At 40.0% G+C, this 18,958-nt stretch overlaps 4 protein-coding genes across 6 annotated transcripts in view; all 4 read right to left on the minus strand.

The window, feature by feature from the left end:
* klhl3 (kelch-like family member 3) overlaps nucleotides 1-4,684 on the minus strand; it is a 6,190-nt gene extending 1,506 nt beyond the window's left edge. Inside the window, 15 exon segments of the mRNA XM_033973479.2 lie at nucleotides 77-220; nucleotides 300-440; nucleotides 522-650; nucleotides 715-816; nucleotides 902-940; nucleotides 943-1,098; nucleotides 1,164-1,281; nucleotides 1,348-1,497; nucleotides 1,628-1,744; nucleotides 2,200-2,309; nucleotides 2,411-2,573; nucleotides 3,440-3,561; nucleotides 3,633-3,739; nucleotides 3,851-3,976; nucleotides 4,608-4,684. Coding sequence (XP_033829370.1) covers nucleotides 77-220; nucleotides 300-440; nucleotides 522-650; nucleotides 715-816; nucleotides 902-940; nucleotides 943-1,098; nucleotides 1,164-1,281; nucleotides 1,348-1,497; nucleotides 1,628-1,744; nucleotides 2,200-2,309; nucleotides 2,411-2,573; nucleotides 3,440-3,561; nucleotides 3,633-3,739; nucleotides 3,851-3,976; nucleotides 4,608-4,666 — 1,783 coding nt within the window. The 5' untranslated portion in view covers nucleotides 4,667-4,684.
* Nucleotides 1-18,484, minus strand: part of maea (macrophage erythroblast attacher, E3 ubiquitin ligase) — a 24,218-nt gene extending 5,734 nt beyond the window's left edge. The window contains exons 1-9 of one of the 2 annotated variants that reach the window (XR_008648839.1): nucleotides 18,336-18,454; nucleotides 16,668-16,850; nucleotides 16,379-16,582; nucleotides 15,792-15,914; nucleotides 15,450-15,526; nucleotides 15,243-15,351; nucleotides 13,318-13,451; nucleotides 12,988-13,183; nucleotides 12,625-12,900 (exon numbers count right to left, since the gene is read on the minus strand). Coding sequence is in view for 1 of the 2 variants with exons in the window: in XM_033973481.2 (XP_033829372.2) it covers nucleotides 12,805-12,900; nucleotides 12,988-13,183; nucleotides 13,318-13,451; nucleotides 15,243-15,351; nucleotides 15,450-15,526; nucleotides 15,792-15,914; nucleotides 16,379-16,582; nucleotides 16,668-16,850; nucleotides 18,336-18,440 (1,227 nt within the window). In the remaining variant the exon portion in view is untranslated. Of the gene's footprint in view, nucleotides 1-11,697; nucleotides 12,901-12,987; nucleotides 13,184-13,317; nucleotides 13,452-15,242; nucleotides 15,352-15,449; nucleotides 15,527-15,791; nucleotides 15,915-16,378; nucleotides 16,583-16,667; nucleotides 16,851-18,335 lie in introns of those variants that run through there. The other variant, XM_033973481.2, reaches the window with a different exon arrangement.
* LOC117377136 (heterogeneous nuclear ribonucleoprotein A0-like) lies at nucleotides 5,101-6,790 on the minus strand. The gene has a single exon (XM_033973484.2). The coding sequence runs from the start codon at nucleotides 6,568-6,570 to the stop codon at nucleotides 5,674-5,676; it is 897 nt and encodes a 298-aa protein (XP_033829375.1). The 5' UTR covers nucleotides 6,571-6,790; the 3' UTR covers nucleotides 5,101-5,673.
* On the minus strand, nucleotides 8,500-10,934 carry LOC117377135 (heterogeneous nuclear ribonucleoprotein A0-like). 2 transcript variants are annotated; one of them, XM_055224623.1, is made up of 3 exons: nucleotides 9,753-10,876; nucleotides 8,815-8,962; nucleotides 8,500-8,580 (listed from the first exon to the last, which is right to left on the minus strand). In XM_055224623.1, the coding sequence occupies exon 1, from the start codon at nucleotides 10,812-10,814 to the stop codon at nucleotides 9,918-9,920; it is 897 nt and encodes a 298-aa protein (XP_055080598.1). In that variant the 5' UTR covers nucleotides 10,815-10,876; the 3' UTR covers nucleotides 8,500-8,580; nucleotides 8,815-8,962; nucleotides 9,753-9,917. The 2 variants fall into 2 exon arrangements, with proteins under 2 accessions (XP_055080598.1, XP_055080599.1); XM_055224624.1 differs by lacking the exon at nucleotides 8,815-8,962 and having other exon boundaries at nucleotides 9,753-10,934.
* Nucleotides 18,485-18,958: the final 474 nt, after the last annotated feature.

Here is an 18,958-nt window from a genome sequence, read left to right on the forward strand (position 1 = left end):
CAAAAATAAACACATAATTACGTAACATTTTTCAACAAATACAAAAAAGCTGCTATTCTCAGTGCTCTTGACAAACCTGCATAGCTGCGTCCATTGCTCATATTAGTAGGAATGAGACTCCATTTATCGGTTGCTGGGTTGTAAAACTCTACCGAGGAGAGGTTGCAGGAACCATCGTCTCCCCCAATCACATAGAGATGCCCGTTAATGGCACACACACCTGGAATCACAACCATTTTCCAATAAAAAACATCATTCATCAACTTTTCTAGTCAACAACCTGTATGCAGCTTTTTAACCTGCGTTTCGCCTGCACATGTTCATGTCACAGACCAGCCTCCATGTGTTAGTCTGTGGGTCATACACCTCCACACTCTTCCTGACCAAAGGACCATCATGTCCACCTGCTGCATACAGCTGACCACCCAACACACCCACACCTGAATAAAGGATCACAGTGTGAAGCCAGGAGGCGAAACTTTAATGAGAGTATTCTGATGACGTTGAAAGGGCTGTGATACCTGCTCCACTGCGCCTTGTGCTCATGTCTGCCACATAACACCATTGGTCAGTCACGGGATCATATTCTTCTACTGTGCTGAGACACTGGCGTGATGCACCGTCATACCCTCCTACAGCATACAGCTTACCTGGAACACAAACAGCACATGAGTCACTGAAACCAATGCAACAGAAAGCACTATCAGGTCTTACCATCCACCACTCCAACACCGACACTGCTGCGCCTGGTGTTCATAGAGGCTACATAGAACCATGTGTTAGTTTTGTAGCTGTAAGCCTCAACAGTGGAAAGTCCTAAAAATACAGGAATATCGGTAAAGCAAAATCATTGTCGTTTATGTGATATCTAAAAATGAATTGTGTTGTTCTACTATGGCACCTATGCTTCCATTGAAGCCTCCCACTGCATACAGCAAATCTCCAGTACAGCAGCCCCCAGTGTACTGCGCCTCTCCTGCATGCTGGCCACGGCACTCCACTGATCCAGAGCTCCATCATAGACATCAACAGTTCTTTCCCTCAGAGAGCTGTTGAAGCCCCCAACCGCATAAACCCGACCTGCCATAGAAATTACACCTGCATGCACACAACAAACTGGTTAGTATTTGATTATGCTTATTTAAAGAAACTCAAATGTGTACCTGCTCTACAACGTCTAGATGGTAGGTCAGCAACCTGATACCATCTGTCCTCTTGAAAATCGTAGCATTCAACACTGCGGATGGCTTTTGGTGATTGCCCACCAACTACAATCATTACCTAATAAAACGCTGGATTTAACCATGTTGTTTTGCCTTGGTTCTGATTAAGTGCACTTCTGTGTACCTTGGGAATGCTGATTGGAGTTCGTGGTCGGGTCCTGTCTGTCTTAATGAGGTGCCGTTGGTCTGCGGGCAGCAAATGATATTTCATCGCTTCTATAAGAAAATCTTTACATGTGTTGTTGTTTTTTATCAGTGCCTCTTCCTCCACAATCTGCAACATACATTTATACATACATACATTCATTTCCGTTTGCTGTTAGGTGTAACATAACATTGTTCTTGTTTATGGAAAACTAAACCTGTATTTTACCCTGATTTTTTGTGCAACTAAAACCGTTTACCTGAACAAGATAATCCCTTGAAAGGAGTGGGAGTCTGACATGCTCCATGAGTTTTGACATATACTCAAGACGAGATGGTTTATCATATTTTATCCAGGATATCATTGCCTCAAAAACCTAGAAGACAGAAAGACTACATTTCAGACTTCACAAAAGTGTATGCACCTTCAACAGTAGGATAGCATAGTCACTTTCCAATGCTGCTGAGGGCGGGAAAGAACATACCAAACAAATCATTACATGTCTAATGCATTTCCACCCAGGGTGCCAATAAGAAATCACCATAAACAAAAAGGTGATACACTTTACTCCACTAAATCCAGGGAAGACACCACACCCTATCTTAGAACTGAAATAATATATTTATGTTAATATTGTTCACACTTAAGCATCTTTTACTGGCTACAAGGGCAACAAAAATGTTAATTTGGTTAAAATGACCCAGCAGGTGGGTTTTAAAAAAAAAATTAATTTAACTCCAGACAGATTAATGACCCTAGTTCTAACACAGTGCTATCTTTGGTCCTTAAGCAAAACAACAAAACACACACAAAAAATGTTGAGTTGTCAAACTTCTCCTCGGTAGAGACAGTTAGTTTATCACTGGAGATGAGGCTGCAGACCTGCTGCAAAGACAGACTCAAAAACTCTTCTCCTTGCACAACTTCAGAGAAATGCTGCTCTAGTAGACAGAAAAATACAGTATTAGAAGAGATAATATAATAAGCTAATAAGATGCAATAACAAAATCAAATCTATGATTGTTTAATGATGTGAACTTACCAGCATATGCATGGGCCTGATTCAAAAGTTGTGTGCATGTATGCAGGTCAGCAAAGGCTCTTATGCCCAGGCAGTTAGAAGGATGGAGCTGTGACTGAAGAAACTCACAACAAACCTGCCGTACATCCATGAGCTGCAGCAGACTGGCAGCTGGTAGCAACACCTAAAGAACAAAGGCATTTCATAAACACAATATAATACCGGTACTATACAGTCACTATAGGGATGGGACAAGATACACGAGATTGGGTCCACAATAACGAAACAAGACACTGTAATTGTACCATTGCTATTTAGAGCTACAGCTTCTCAAGAGTTCAAATTCAGCAAAGTTAACCCTAAGAAAACGTTAACACATGGGGAAAAAAAATCTCACAAGATAATTTTCCGTATGTGTGCACAATCTAGTGGCAATTTTATCTCACAAGATCGTCACATCCCTACAATCACAGATGATACATTACAGCTTAACTTGTTCATAGTGTTTTATAATTTACAGCAACTTTGATACATCTTATGATCTCAACAAGTGGTTATACACAGCATCACCTTGTGGCCACTAGTTTTACTACAAAAGTTCAAAACTACACCTTCATGTACTAGTTGACGTTTTAGTTGAACTATCACTGAAATTAAAAAAAAATCTATTTAAAAAAATTCAAATTACTGTTAAAAAAGTGCAAAGTGTAGCATATTATGTTTCTCAATTGAACGTACCCTCCATGAACAGTGGGAGGATTTCCTGCCTCTCTTCATGCACATTTCCTGAACTAATAATCAGAGGAAGTGTTCTCCCTTAAGCTCCATTATAAGGTTCATGTTGATGCGTTCTTAAATGACAAAACTCACCATAGCTTAGGTCATCTCTTAAACAAATACCAATTTAATATGACTTCATATTCACTTTACAAAAATATACTGCTTTTAGCATTATGATTGTTGTACTGAGTGTTTTGTGTTGCATTTTGAAAGCATTCGACAAAAAACTAGTGACAAACAATTAAAAAATATATATATATTGTGAGATACCTGAACATTGTCTTCTGTAATCTCAATTTCGGCAGTATATATGTAGTCAATTAGTTTTTGTAGGGTCAATCCATCTACCTCTCGGATCTCCACCTGGTGTGCCTTGCTCTCACTCATATCACCTGCAGACATAGACAGAGTGAAGAACCTACAGTGGGCATACATATGACGTGCCAGAGTTCAGCACCTGTACCTGTGAACATGGCACAAAAGTAGGGGCTGCAAGACGCCAGGACCACCCGATGCGCCGGGACTTCAGTGCCTCCTGCCATAAGCTGAACATCACACAGCTGCTTTTTACTGGCCAAAATATTGTAGATACAGAAACAAGTTACATAGTGAAATTGAAGACTGCTGAGTGGTAACCAAAGGCCACATAGTACAACTATGATTTAACAACAGCAAACAAACCTTCTCAGGTCGTTCATTAGATGGAAGGCTTTCCTCATATGAGTCTGGTTGAAAGTGTGCATCCCACCACTTATCATGTCCTCTTCTGAATCTGTGTTGCAGGCTGGACGCTGGGAGGCCTCCAGACTGGTCAAGAAAGTATGTAAAACTAAGCCCGGGGTTAGACTGAAGCCCCATGTCACTAAATCACAATAGCAGTGCAAAGTATAGATGTAGATATCATACACAGTTTCTATTTTATTCACTTTACTTTAACTTAAGCGATTTTGTGCGATAAAGACGAGGCATAAAACGAGGCGGTGAAGTAAGAGTTCATTATTCACTTGAGTGGTGTATTTTGATTGTCTTAGTTAAAGTTAAATTGGCCGGCTAGCTTTTAGCAATGCTAACGTTTAGTTAACTGTTAACATTTTAGCAGCGGTTTTGATTTATGTTAGTTATGTTACGGACAAGGTTTTAGATGTTATGCTTCATCATGTAGAGTTTGTTCAATGTAATGAGCATAGCAACAGTTGTAAAAATATAGAGCCTATGTATTCTACGCTAAACTGGAGCTCAAAAAACAACTTAGTGCATCAGCTGAGCCGCACATGAAGCTAGCATTAGCTGGTCTCGCTAACTAGGAGAGCACGCCAGTCGGGTTCGTTTGATTTACGTTAACTCTTGGAATAATGTGGTTACAAATCCAGCGTGTCGTTAAAACACACTTTACGTTGTGTTATTAATAAATCCACGGAGTAAAGCTAAGCCAACTCACCCCACAGTCCCACCATCATCGTCCATCCTCTCGGAGTCTGCTCCCACTGCAGAAACCATAGAGGAAACCAGCGAGGACGCCAGTGTGTGTGTGTGTGTGTGTGTGTGTGTGTTTGTGTTTGAGTGTGTTTGTGTGTTGGTGTCATGAGTCACTTCCAGGGCCTAAAGGGTGCATTCATGTTCATAAAAAGTATTCACTAATCACGTTCTTCCAAAAATCTTGCTTTGATCCCGATTCGAGAACTTGTATTTCTCTACCACTTTCCTCGTCCATCCTTCTTACTTTGCTTTCAAAATCTAAATATCCAGCCATGTGTCAAGCCATCCTGACACTATAAAAACATAACTGTATATTAGACTATTGGAGAATATTAGAAGCAGGCTAAACGTGTTCCTGAGTCTGATGGAAGCCCTGAAATGCCTTTACAGCTCCTTCCAGTGCAAGACTGGTTGCTGGCGTTGTATTTTGACACAAGGACACATAAATAACAAAATTCAATTGAAAACATTAAAAACTTTAATAAAAGCAGAATAAAACAGAATGTGAACTGAACATGTTGTATTAACAATCTAAACAATAGTCTGCAATGGGACGGTAAAGAGACAAAATAAATTTACATGAGTGAAGATTCACAAAGTTTTCAAATTAACACAATCATGTCCCACAATGCCAGACACTGCCACCAACTTTACTTAATAACCCTGAGTTCATGATGCAACATTTAACAGATCAAGCTGGTTTGTGGCTCAACAAACCCAGTGCTAAGTTGAGAAGCAGTGACTGATTTACGGCTTTACAAATGGTTTCAAAGTAATTCTTTCCCCAACACAACACAAAATAGGACATAATAATACACAATTCTTAGTAATAAAGTCCATAATGTGTGGAATAGGAGGACAGATGGTGTCCAGGTGGGGGCTCCAAGGATTCAGAGGACAGTCATTCATTCAGTGTGGGTGATGGTCTCCCCTCTGCAGAAGGAAAGACCCCGTCACCCCACCTGATGTGTGTGATTTCAGTTCGTCGTCTAATGAATCCCCCCAAAAAACACATAACAAAATCATTTTTAATAACCGCCACCAAACCCAGCCCCCCTGCCGTAACCCCCAACAGGGCCACCACCTCTGTTGTACGGAGCCGCACTCCTGTAGGAATAATTGCCCCCCTTCATGGGACCATAGCCGGAGGCCTGCTGTCCATAGCCGTCCCCAAAGTCCCCGTTGCTGTATCCGCCTCCCATGTGATTATCGTATTCACCGTAACCACCGTATCCATCGTAGCCCCCGGCCCCTCCGTATCCTCCGCCGTAACCGTAGCCATCGCCGTATCCACCGCCATAGCCTGGGCCGTAGCCGCCGTAGCCACCACCCGCTCTGCCGCCGCCATAGTTCTGCATCCCTCCTTTTCCCCGGCCTCTTGTCTTAGTAGCCAACTCCTGCTTGGTCTGGGCCTTCTTCACTTCCACTTTGTGACCTTCGATTTCATGGAACTTGGGGATTGCAGCTTTCGTGGCGGAATCGCAGTCGCAGAAGTAAACAAAGCCGAAACCTCGCTTCTTACCGGTTTGCTTGTCAGAGATGATCTCGGCCTTCTCAACCGTGCCGAACTGTGCGAAATACTGGGTCAAATGTTCACACTCAATATGGTCTTTGAGCCCACCGACGAAGACTTTCTTGACGTTAGCGTGAATATCAGGGTTGTTTGTATCCTCCCGTGCAATGGCCCTCTTCAGCTCAACGGTGTTTCCATCGACGACATGTGGCTTCACCGCCATTGCTGCGTCGGCCTCCTCCGGCGTAGAGAAGGTTATAAAGCCGAAGCACCGGGAACGGCCTAGATTCTGGTTCATAACCACAACACAGTCCGTAAGGTTCCCATACTGCTGGAAGTACTCCCGGAGGCCTTTATTGTCAGTCTGAACGTTCAGACCGCCAACAAAAAGCTTACAAAGTTTCGACGACATGTCTGAATTTTGCCTGAAAGCGACGGACGGAGATGGTCCCTCTCTTCTTCTTCAATGAAAGACGTTAGGGCGGGCCTTTTGCTCGCTCGTCGTGTAAGACGTGTCAAGCGTTGATTGGTTGTGTTAAAAGATTCACCGCCCCCACTTGCTTGCTGATTGGCTGTGGCCGTGGCGCTTTCATGGCAGGGGGAAACGCAGTTTCGTTTTGAAGAAAGCGTGGTTTCTGTCTTCGAATTCATTCATAGTGCAGTAAGAAAACACATATTTAAAAAGAAAATTCAATACGGAAACCAAGCAGGGACTAATTGTTATCACAATTAGTCCCTGCGTGGTGTCCACACTGAATGCATGAGTTAACTTAAATGATAAAAAAGTCACAAGGTATCGTAAATAGCACATTTAAGCGAACTATCACATTTGCCTCTTCTTTCCACCATAAACTAATAATGGAGGTTTCATCCTCATGACTTTCGGTTGATATAAACAATATATCATTTTTGCCAGGCACACATTGGAGCATGCAACAAAACAAACTCCAAACAACGATCATAATATAAAAATATAAATTTATTAGAAAATATAAAAAATCCTGGCCAGCACGATGTCCATAAGCAAGCCTACAAAGGAATGAAATTTTACTTGTTAAAAGCAACAACTTTGAGGAATGACTTTATAAAAGTGATCTCAATCAGAATATAAATTACCACAGACAAATTCGTGGAGTTTTAAGATAACCCATAGTGATCAAATATGCCCTCAAAAGCAAGTGGTCCTAAAACTCCCTGTTCTCAAACTACATCATTATTTGGCAGACTTTATATGGTACTAGGCACCTACATTTTCAAAGCTTGAACAATACAAATCCAAACTACATTTTATTTTAACTGCTAGTTACATTGAAATTTTTAAAAACATGACACAAGAACTATAACAGAATAGAATGTTTTGTTTTTTACTAAGTGTTTAAACGAGCATGTTCAGAGACTAGGATTACAATTGCTGAGACCTTTGCCTTACAAACTATCGAAATCTCAATAGTAATGACCACAATTAGCCAATTGCAATGACTGCATCTCCACTGCAAAATAGATTCCATCTTAAATAAATGACACTAAGCAGATATTTACATTATACCTGTTGTGGCCATGTTCTAACTTCAAGGCCCATGTTTTATTTAATTAGGGACCAATTTGTATAATTTCTTTAAAAGATTGAAAAGCCAATTGAAATGCTTGTCCTTAAAATTGCAGTTATGTATTATTCTAAAATTTTTCAACCCAATTATCAAAATGTTTACAGTGAATTGTGTATATTGATGGCTTTCATGCATATGGATTCGTTCCTAATTTGAAGGATTTTGCATGGTAACAGCCCTGTTATAGAAATAACACTATTCAAAATATCTTATTTTTATATCGGTTAAGGGTCCTCACAAAATCTTTCAAACAAGGACTCATTTGTTGAAACCCATGAGCAGGCCTAAACCTACAGCTCAGATTACCTTTTTCTGCAGTGTAATTCTTACCGCTTTTTCAAATCAACGGGCCAGTGGGAAGGTTCATTTATATTACAGTATTCTCACCTTGTAATTTTCATTCCCTCCAAAATGCTGCATTACATTCACATTTTACACTTATGTCGCAGGTGACTCACTAACCAAAATGTTATTACTCTACATTATTTTACTTGTAAAGATATGCATTATGCTGTTTCTATGTTGAAGGAAGTCAATAATACAGAACCAAACAAACACTATAAAATAATTTAATTCACAAAATAATGCCCAAAGTGCCATCTACTCATCTAAACATGAACCAAATTGGTTTAGTTTTAAAACCAAACGCAATATAAATTCTTTTCATTAGTTGTTTTGAGGCTTGTCGTGCAGAATCCCTGTAACATGGACTTCACCTGTAGTGAAGGCGGCACATTCCCTCCATTTCTTCGTTGCATGAAGACACACCCCGCCATTTGCAGAGTGATGCCCTGTATCCAGGTTACCATAGCAACCTGGGAGAGAAAGAGAGGTAAAGTGAGAAAACGAACATATGAGGAATTACTGTGCGGACACCAATATGTATTTTTAGTGTCCCCTTTAGTTCAGCACATAAAAAAGGTGTGAACATACCCATCTACTTTATTAGCTACATAAATCGCAAATAACAATTAAATAACTGTAATGGTATAATAATTTGTGCACCATCTCAAAAACAACACAGAGTGAAGACAGGTTGATTTACATACCTATATTGCTGGATGTAGATATCCTAAAGAGATATTTCAGACTCCTATCACAATCGACCCCAGGTAATCAACAGGGTCCTGTGGTCTATAAAAAACTGCTACGGCTATTTTGGCTGGGGATAGCCTACTGGAATATGAGTTAGAACACCTAAATATAGGGAATAATAAAAGGTAAATAACAGCCCTCAAGTTCACATAAATATAATATACAGGTATAAATCAAGCAAACCCTTCCAAGCCTACATGCATTGGCTGTGGGTAGACTACTGGTATACGTGTTTCACCCACCTGAAGTTATGAATAAACTGTTGAGAGAATCCATTTAACAACTAATTCAAAGATGATATCATTTAAAGTGTAAGACCTGTGAAACAACTTAGAAGTCTTGTTAAATAAGTAAAATAACTAAGCTAAGTGGTATAAGGTTTTATTTAAAATGAACATACATAAGCAAGTAGGTAAACAGGTTTTGATCTCCAGACAAAGTATACAATATACAATATATCTGCATGACACTAACAATATTTTAATCTACACTATGTGAATGGAACAGAATATGGGGAGTGAAGCGATCCTGCTCCTGCCATTTATCAAATGAACCAGTGTAGTGCAGTCAAACAAGTAGAAGTAGAACATAACTAAAAGTTAAAGTAACATGCGTGCCCATATTGATACATTGAAACCACACCAGGAAACAAAATCTATACTACTTGCTTTAAATGCAAATATTATAAAATAAAAAGAGCTTGCCAAAAAAACAAAACAACCCTACGACGAAATGCATAAACAAGTGGCGGCAAATAAAATTCACTATAAACGACGCCTACCCATTGTAAGCGTATATACATAATAAAAAGGGATCGTTGTATGTTTTTGTGTCCTAGTTGAAACGGCAACATCTGCTTTGTCTACCAGGTTTTGGGAAGTGACCTTCCTACCTGTTTGGTCTGAGGTCTTCTTTATCATTGGGGCTCTGTCACTTTCTGCCGTGGTTTCACAGCAGAAGCCCCATTACTGATTTTGGGTTGTGGAATCCAGATCCCGGGTAACAGATGGATGAAGGATAGGGGGTGGGGGACAATCGATTTCCCATTGTCTCTGACTTAATAGCCACCACCGTAGCCCCCCCTGGGGTATCCGCCGCCGCCGCCACCACCCCCTCTGCTGTATGGAGCAGAGCTCCTCTGGCCCCCGAAAGGTCCTTTCATTGGGCCGTAACCAGAGTGCTGCTGCCCATAGCCGCTGCCGAAGTCGTTGTAGCCGTTTCCACCCCCATAGCCACTGCCCTGGTCGCCGTAGCCACCCCCGTAAGGCCCTCCGTAGCCTCCATAGCCGCCGCCATAGCCGCCGCCATTTCCGTAGCCGTAGTTTCCGCCGAAGTCTCTGCCACCGTAGCCATTTTGATTCCCTCTCATCATGCCTCCGCGGCCTCGGCCTCTGGGAGCCATTGAGCCTCGTGTAGACTGCATCTCCTGCTTTGTCAGAGCCTTTTTCACCTCCACTTTGTGATTATTGACGGTGTGGTATTTGACCACGACAGTCTTGTCGGCTGCATCGTGGTCGGTGAAGTAAACAAAACCGAAGCCTCTTTTCTTCCCCGTGTCTTTTTCGGAGATGACTTCGGCCTTCTCTACCTCCCCAAAAGTGGAAAAATGCTCGACCAGGTGCTCCACTTCAATGTCGTCCTTTAGCCCACCGACGAAGATTTTCTTAACCTTGGCCAAAGCCTCGGGCCTGTTCGCATCTTCTCTGGCCACAGCTCGCTTTAACTCGACCGTGTTGCCGTCGATGGTGTGCGGCCTGGCCGCCATGGCCGCGTCCGCCTCCTCGGGGGACGCGTAGGTCACAAAGCCGAAGCAGCGCGAGCGCTGCAGCTCCTTGTTCATCACCACCACACAGTCGGTCAGAGTACCGTACTGCTCAAAGTGTTTGCGCAGCCCATCATCGTCTGTGTTGACGTTGAGGCCTCCGACGAAGAGTTTGCAAAGCTGGTCACTCATTTTTGAGAACAAAAGGATTTATGAAAGATCTAAAAACGAGCTTTTCTCAAAATGGTGGATGAAGAAAAGCGGCTCTGCAATAAATACTGCGCGGCTGTGACGACATACTCTATCTCCGCCTTTTCCGCTTACACAATCCTCGATTTTTATTTGGGAGGTTGATTTTAAACCTGAAAATGTTACTTTAAGACAACAAATATTAATAAATAATACACATATTATTATCTCACAAAATAAATAAAAGTACCAACGATGAGGATGAAGGTCGCATGGCATCGCCTTCAAACAGGAGATGTCCTGTTCATGTCAGTGGCTTTAAACTGGGGCGAGTTATGAATATACGATTTACAAAACGTAATGATTTGACAAGGATTGTTATATTTAAGTTTTGTATTAATCTACCTTTTATAGAATTCATGTGGCACAACTGAAAAAATGGGTCATTCCCTAAATAAATGGACAATGGTCCTGATGCCTGCGCACTGTTCCGAAAGGGACAAATGGTTATCATGGTCACCCCCAAGGAAAGAAACCCCATAAGGGATGTTGTATCTCATCTTTTATGGTCAAGATGAGAGTCTTGGAGTGGTGGGCTGGTCAATAAAGTACAATATTAATGAACTGAGCATGGCTCCAGGCTACAGTTTAGACACCCCCGCCATAGATGATCAACCCCCGCCATAGATGATCCACCCCCACAGACTACACCCGACAGGGCCTTTTGAGAACAAAGAATTTTCAGGTGAAAGACTAAACACTTAGATTACATTTTCATGTCAACAGAGCCACAGTGATCTGTTTAGCATCAACCTTCAAAACTTTGAAGGAAAGTGTCAAGGTAATTTGGAAGACAGAGAAGATGCAAATGAAGAAACACTACTACTCTCTTTTCACTTAAATCTTTATGAGACATCTGCCCATGAAACAATTCATTGATCTAATCTACTAACAAACACAGGACAGTCTTTAGCTTGCACAAAACCACCAAGGACACACATAAAGAAACTTGTCAATATAGAATAGTCCAAACTTAACAAGTTAAAAAAGGAAGCAGCTTTGGAATGCTCCATAATCTTTCAAGTCAAACTACCATCTGTGCACGACTTAAAACAAAAGTCATTTTTGAAAGGGGTTAGACTTAGACCAAACAAAATGTAGCTTGCAGACACTCTAATGACTGAAATCCTTCTACAGCTGTAGGTTCAAATAAATGAAAAAAACATCAGAGATTAGGTCTACAGAATATCTTTGAATAAAAGACAAAAATCTTGAACATTACATATCAAATTTAACAAAAAAGGAAGACCAAAATGCATTTAAGTACAAAAATCCCCCTATTCAGTATTGCAAGGATTATGTTGATATTTACAGAAGGGTAAGAAGCACTGACTTCCAATGTCTATGTTGTTTTAAGATTAAAACAAACTTTGGTTTGTTTCAATTGTGTGGCCCTGAACAATCCAAAATTTACAAGCAATTATCAATACGTATTCTATCATTTATATCCAAAAAGCCTGAAAACGGCTCCTGTTACAGTCATAAAATAAAGGAAAAAGTAAAAATGGGATCAGTCGCATCCACCAAAATATAGCATTCAGCAAAGAAATATATTCCCCCTCACATTGTGTCAAGATGTCCAAATCGTTTTGACATGTTATTATAATTACTTTAAAACACTTCTGGAAAATCTGCAAAATCTAACTTATTTATTATTGTGTAATTGAACATTTATTTTTCCACAGTGTCCATTATTCTACTATATTTTTCAGACAATACCTATAGTCCATGTATGCAGACAGATCAATCAGACTTATGTTGTAGAAAAATGGCATGGCGGGAAAACTATTCCAAATACGGCCAATCTGGAGATAAACGAGGGCTGTTAATGGGGAAGGGCATTGGATCACAGCTCTACGCGCGGCTTTCTGAGAAGGCCTTGTCACAGGTGAAAGGCAAATGGCTGTATATGATCAAAGGGTCATCCATGTGATCACATTATGTAGACTTTCTCAGCCTGAGAGAAATTGAAGACTTCTTTGGTTCTGGGGCACACCACTTTGTCATCTTGGCGAATCGACAGAAGCGACTAAAAGGAGGTAAAGATGAACACAGGTAAACAGAATGCTTATTGTTGTGACTTGTATGGCAAATGAAACGTGCTCATTATACTCACATTGTAACCATAGACATAGCCGTTAGGCAGCATCATGGGAGGGTTGTTTTCATTCATTACTTCTCCTGAGATCTTACACACTAGCCTGGAATTGGCACAGTGAGCCATAGGCAGAGGCTGGGCCAACTTATTTAAAGATTTACTGCAGACTGGGCAATCTGGGTTCTTTGAGGTGCCATCCTCTTTGTAGCACTGTCTGTTACATCAAAGTTATGGATATTTTTTCAAAAGTATGGTATTTAAAGTGTTTGGCCAGTATGTAGGAGTAAAATGTGTGTGATAAACATTTAATAAAATAAGACGAGCCAGACAGAGGTACTGAAAGGATACGGTGTCTTAATGGCAGAAAGACCAGCCTGAAGAGTGATGGTGAAAACAGAGTTGTTTCCCAGTTGGTGAAGTCTATAGTTGTCATAGCGGAACTGTTGGATCAACATCTTCCAACGGGTAGGATCCAAAAGATCCTATCAATATTGAAAGTGGAAAACACATGTTTATTAATGGTTATGTATGGAATACATTTCTAAGAAATCATAGCAACTAACTTGATTTATTTTTGACACCAGTAACTGAAAGCAATGTTTGTTTTACAAATGCCTGTTTAATGGGCATGTCCTGCCTTTCACACCAGACATTCCTATGTCAGCATGAGTTCTCCTCACCACCTCAGCCACTGATTTGCCCCAACAAATAGGGTTATGGCTTGCTCCCTGTGGAGGCCATCAACATCATACAGTGATGTTGTATGCTCCATGAACTCCCAATCTCACTCATTCCACAATTGAACTCAACAAATGTTGGAATGACATCTAGGAAAATGCGCACCGCCAATGCCAAAAAACCCATTCATTGAATGGGGACTTCAGGTCATAATGTAATCACAGTACATTTCCAATACTCACACCTTAGGTAAATCCAGGTACTGACTTTTTGGCCAAGCAGTATTTTTTTCAAAACTTACATGGGGTACTTTTTGAGACATATCTATATAGTTATCTATATAGATAGCCATTGTTGAGCGATACTCAAGATATTTAGACACTAAAACTGGTATTGAAACCAGATAAAAATCACATAGATAGGGCCAATATTCCTTTCCTGAACACTTTCAAAATTGTTTTGATCGGGGTTCAGACGTGGTCAGACTGCTTCCAAAATTCTTAAACTCATTAATAGATGATTCATTCTGAGTAATAAATATGGTGAAAGGACATCAAGAAGCCTGGAAGATACAAAATTCCCAAAGGACAGGAAAAAGGCATTTCATCAGCAAAAGCTAGCAATGTAGCTGATCATCAATCATTATGTGTATTATAGCGAGATTAATGATGCAATTCAAACAGACTTGGCAAATGGGCAATCCTAGTTATAGATTTGAGTTCTAGGATAGACCATATCATATATAGACTAATATCAGAAATGGCATAAGAGAATATATAATATTAAAGTAACAAGAGCCAAGTAATAAAGACTGTCAGTTCCCCTCAGAGCTGTTAGCTGGAGCTGTTACCTGTACCTACCTTGTGTGTTTTATTTCTAGCAACATATTAAGTTAAAGAGTCATTGTAAGTTAAGCGATGCCCGCCTAACTGTTGCTTACTTTTATCTGTTACCAGTTAAGTTTCTGTTTAGTGATACCTTTTGCCCTTTTCTTTGCTGTAATATAGATTCATGTTTTGTACTTTTCCTCTGTCTGTGTCACCGAAACCCACACTTTTACATGACGGACTAAAGACCTTTTGAACCAGCTCTTCTGACTGCTCTGTTACTGTAAGCATACAAGTTATCCTGGCCCTTAAAGTGATGTTCTGGCTGACACTTCTGGTTGAAGAGAAATATACATGAATGCCTCTCATTCTAAACTTAAATTCAAATTCTCCCCTGCACTACTATTAAGCACTATTACATAGTGTTTTCTTAATCACAATCGTGGCACTGAAATAAGGTTTCAAATAATTTCTTTTGTACTGAAATAGAGTTTGAAATGTCAGTATTATTGTAACATTAACATTGAGTAATTGGTTCTGAAAACATTGGATGGTAGGTCTGTTTCACAGTATTATTTACATAAGTTAACAAACGCCATCTAGTGGTCTATTTCTATTCCTACAGCACTACCCCACAGCAAAGGCACAGACAAAATTATCATGCCATGCCAAATACGTATATATCTCACATTTCTATGATAATGTCTAATTGAAATATGGGAGAGGGATACATAAACAGGAAAACATAAATATAATGTATTTAATTACCTTATAAGGAGAAATGTGTGTATCTGACGGGAATGCAAGCATACCCATCACCTGCCGAACCTCATCTAGCTGCCCTCCTTCTGCTTGACTGAAATGTTTCCGGGCATGTCTAAAGAAAACAAAAAAATCCATGCAAATTTAGTAGATAAGAGAACCTTTAAAATGTGTTTGACATCATTCAATCTACAGCAGTTGTGGATTCCTCACCTGACAGCATCCATTCGCTTATTTTGCCTGATGAGTTCAATAAACTCCTGGATTCTGAGGCTAAATTCAAGGCAACTCTGGAAAATAATTGTAATTAATGTGTTTTAAGTGTGAGATCTTGGGCATTAACCAAATATATACAATTCGTACATACACAAAATTTGACACACATTTTTAAACTTTTTTTTCATTCTTTTCATTTTATTGGCATGATGGGGTGCCTTGTCAGTATAATGGTAAGAGACTTATGTACAGATCTAATCATTATCCCAAGCTACTTACAAAGAACAATTTTAATAGTAGATTTTAATGCTTTATCTGACAAAGTTGAAACTTGAATACCTTCATTTTACGAAGACGAGACTTATTGTCATGACACCAAGCAAGACAAGTAGCCGTCTCTTGCCTTTCCAAGGATTCCTCCACCTCTTTTGCTGTGAGAAACATCTCAATGTTCACTAGATCCTGTAGAGAAACAAGCCAAACAACAGATTTCTTAAAGGCAAAGTGTAACAGTATAACATGCCACTTTTGCATTACTTTAATTAGAACTTAAAACATAACAACATTATCAGGCACAGCGTAGAAAAATCCTGTGTCTCATAATCTATGATCTTTTGTGCTATGCTGTTGCACAAAAAATATAATTTACATGTAGGATATTTTTAATTATGGCTGAATGAATCACATTTTAACTAAGTCTGCCTTGTCCATGTTTATGAATTTTAATCCTTTTTTTTCTTCATTTTTATTAATACTCTTTTTACCATATCATCAAGCCTGAATCACAACCATTTGGTGATATGATGATTTTGTTTCATCAGGTACTAGTATCAGTTAGTTTTGTGATGTTTCTAGTGCCCACAGACCAGTATCAGTGAAAAGTAGTTGAAACTGAGGAGGTCTATCATACAAGCCTTTTGAACTACCTCTATATCACTCTGTCGGGCCAGTTTGACGGCTGTGTTGTAGTAGCCACAGCGCAGCAGATGCTCCACCATCATGCGGTCCATGCGCTTTTTCTTCCACAGATTGACAGAGGCTGGCTGGTCACTACTGTGCTCCTTCAAATGCTCAATGCGACGTTTACACAGTTTGGCACTCTCATCTTCTGCCTGAATGGACTCCGCAGCCTTGGTCATAAAAAAAAAAAGTAATTACAATGTTGACAATACAAAATTAACATTTTTGTGTTAGTACTTAGGTGTAGTTTCTTACCTTTCTCTTCAGAGCACTGAGTTTCTCCACAACACCATCAAGTAGAGACACCACAGAATCCACCACCGGAAAGCTACTCAGGGTCTTTTCCAGCTCTGCAACCACCATTGTGACGTGACTTGTCTCTCGATCTATGTTTTTCTGGGCTGCTCTAAAGCGTTTGTTTAGAGTCTCATAGGGCACCTGAAAAACACACCACAGAAAATATATTTCATTTATATTTGACATCTGCAATTCTCCATCAGTATGTAAAACATTCAGAAATCACTGATTAACTAGTGATCACCCTTAATCTGCACAGCTGTTTCCAAAAAGATATAGATCCTTGCGATGTAAGCTACAACACTGATGTCTCAAACAGCATGACAACACAAGAGTTCATGTCATTAAGTTGATCAATGCAAATAGTATGTAGAAACATTAGAGGATTTTTGTAACATGCTATTTACAAGTGTTACAAATAATATCTAATTAGCCATATTGTTATTTAAAACGCAATCAGGGATAAACTAACAAATTGAGGTTGTGGGGATATTTACCACAGCAAATGCAAACTGCCAAAGAAAATGGATGGATATTAAACAAAATGTTACATGTGATGTGGGTATGCTAATCCAACTGAAATAAAAAACCAAAGAAGACGCTAACATGTTAACGATATCTCAATTATTACTGCAGCACACGACAGATCTAGTCAGAAACAAACTTGAGAGATGAATCGACGGTAACATTACAACCCGGGTTTGTAGAAAACACAGGTTACACGGAGTACTCACGGCTGGCATTATTGCACGACTGGAATAGTCCAGACACATCTGCTTTGGGCTGTGGTGTCGCAGTAACATTCTGTGCCACGGGGACAGAGCGTGTGTGCGGCACTGGCATGAGGCTCAACAGTGCGTTTTCTCACTGGCCATTTTGAAGCACTGACGGTCAGCAGCACATGATGACATGGCTTTAACTTGAAAGCCCACTTTATCTGTCTGTATCGCTGCAGGGCCAGGTTACCCAGACGCGCAGCTGTAATTCAAGATCTTAGGCCAATGCACATTACGTGAATTCTCTACATCTACATCTTGTATTGTAACTAAAATGAGACGATGCACCAACAGTCACGTCTTGAATATCACTGACGCCAAACGGTCGACACGAAATGAGCGACCATGTTGTTACGTGCACTGCCCTTTAATAAAGCCTTTATTAACAACCTGATTTACTACGTGCATTTCATGGTAATATTTAACAAGTTACAACGCGTAGAGGAGATAATACAAAGAAGAATTCAGCCTCATATTTAACAGCATTTTACACCATAATTTTATACAAAAAGGGAAATACAGCAGCTCTGTCGTCCACACAAGGCGTAATGGCTCCCTTTATGTTCAATCGCGGTATTTGGCCTTTATATCCGCTGATCTACATGCATCCCCCACAGTCTAAAACAGATAAATTAGAGGTTACACGTGTGCTGTCACTTCTGAAGGTCGTGTGCTTTGTAAACACCCTTCGCAATCCAAGCTAAGCACAGTTATCGGTTACCTTCCTGTCAACTTCGAGATTTCTGATTTGTAATTCGCATTGAGCACACCGTATTTAAGCATAAGGCACTTTATACATAGATATACACCTATAAACTGTCCAAATCTGTCAGCGTGTGGGTAGTTTTACCTTGAGGGTGGGATATTCTTGGACTTTGAGGGCCATGGAGAGTTGAGCTGCAGTCTCTTGCACCGCCATCTTGGCTCTGTGCTTTTGTGTTGTTGTTTTTTCCATCTGTGAATGTGGTGGTGCTCACTAGCGCCCTCTCTTGACATGGTGCCGCTGCTGGTTGTCACAAACAAAGATTTTTCACTTATTCTATAAAATAATAAAACTTTTTTTTGTTTGTTTTGTTTTTTTAACACGGGCATTACCACACAGGCTTTAAAGTGTTTACTAATTTTTATTTTATACCAAAAAAAAAAAAAATGCTAACGACAGTATCACAATAAACACTGTCTTTTTTGACTGTTTTGAGAAACTGCATTTTAAAAACCATAATCTAAGAATGAAGATACGGTAAGTCCCTAAGTTCATGCACTCTTTTGCAACATGTGGTTGATTATTTTTGCATGAGTCCCTGTCCACTTGTAGTCCCTAGGACTGCCTGTTTACATACAGTTCTGACTGCAGCTTACAGTCTACATAAATCTTATGTGCTGTAGAGCCTACGCCTCTGTTTGCACATTTGAGAAGCATGCATTGGTTGAATGCTTACAGTGTTAAATGATATTCTGAATCTTGGTACAACA

The sequence above is a fragment of the Periophthalmus magnuspinnatus genome, chromosome 10 (genome assembly GCF_009829125.3).
Source record: "Periophthalmus magnuspinnatus isolate fPerMag1 chromosome 10, fPerMag1.2.pri, whole genome shotgun sequence".
Classification (NCBI taxonomy): domain Eukaryota; kingdom Metazoa; phylum Chordata; class Actinopteri; order Gobiiformes; family Gobiidae; genus Periophthalmus; species Periophthalmus magnuspinnatus.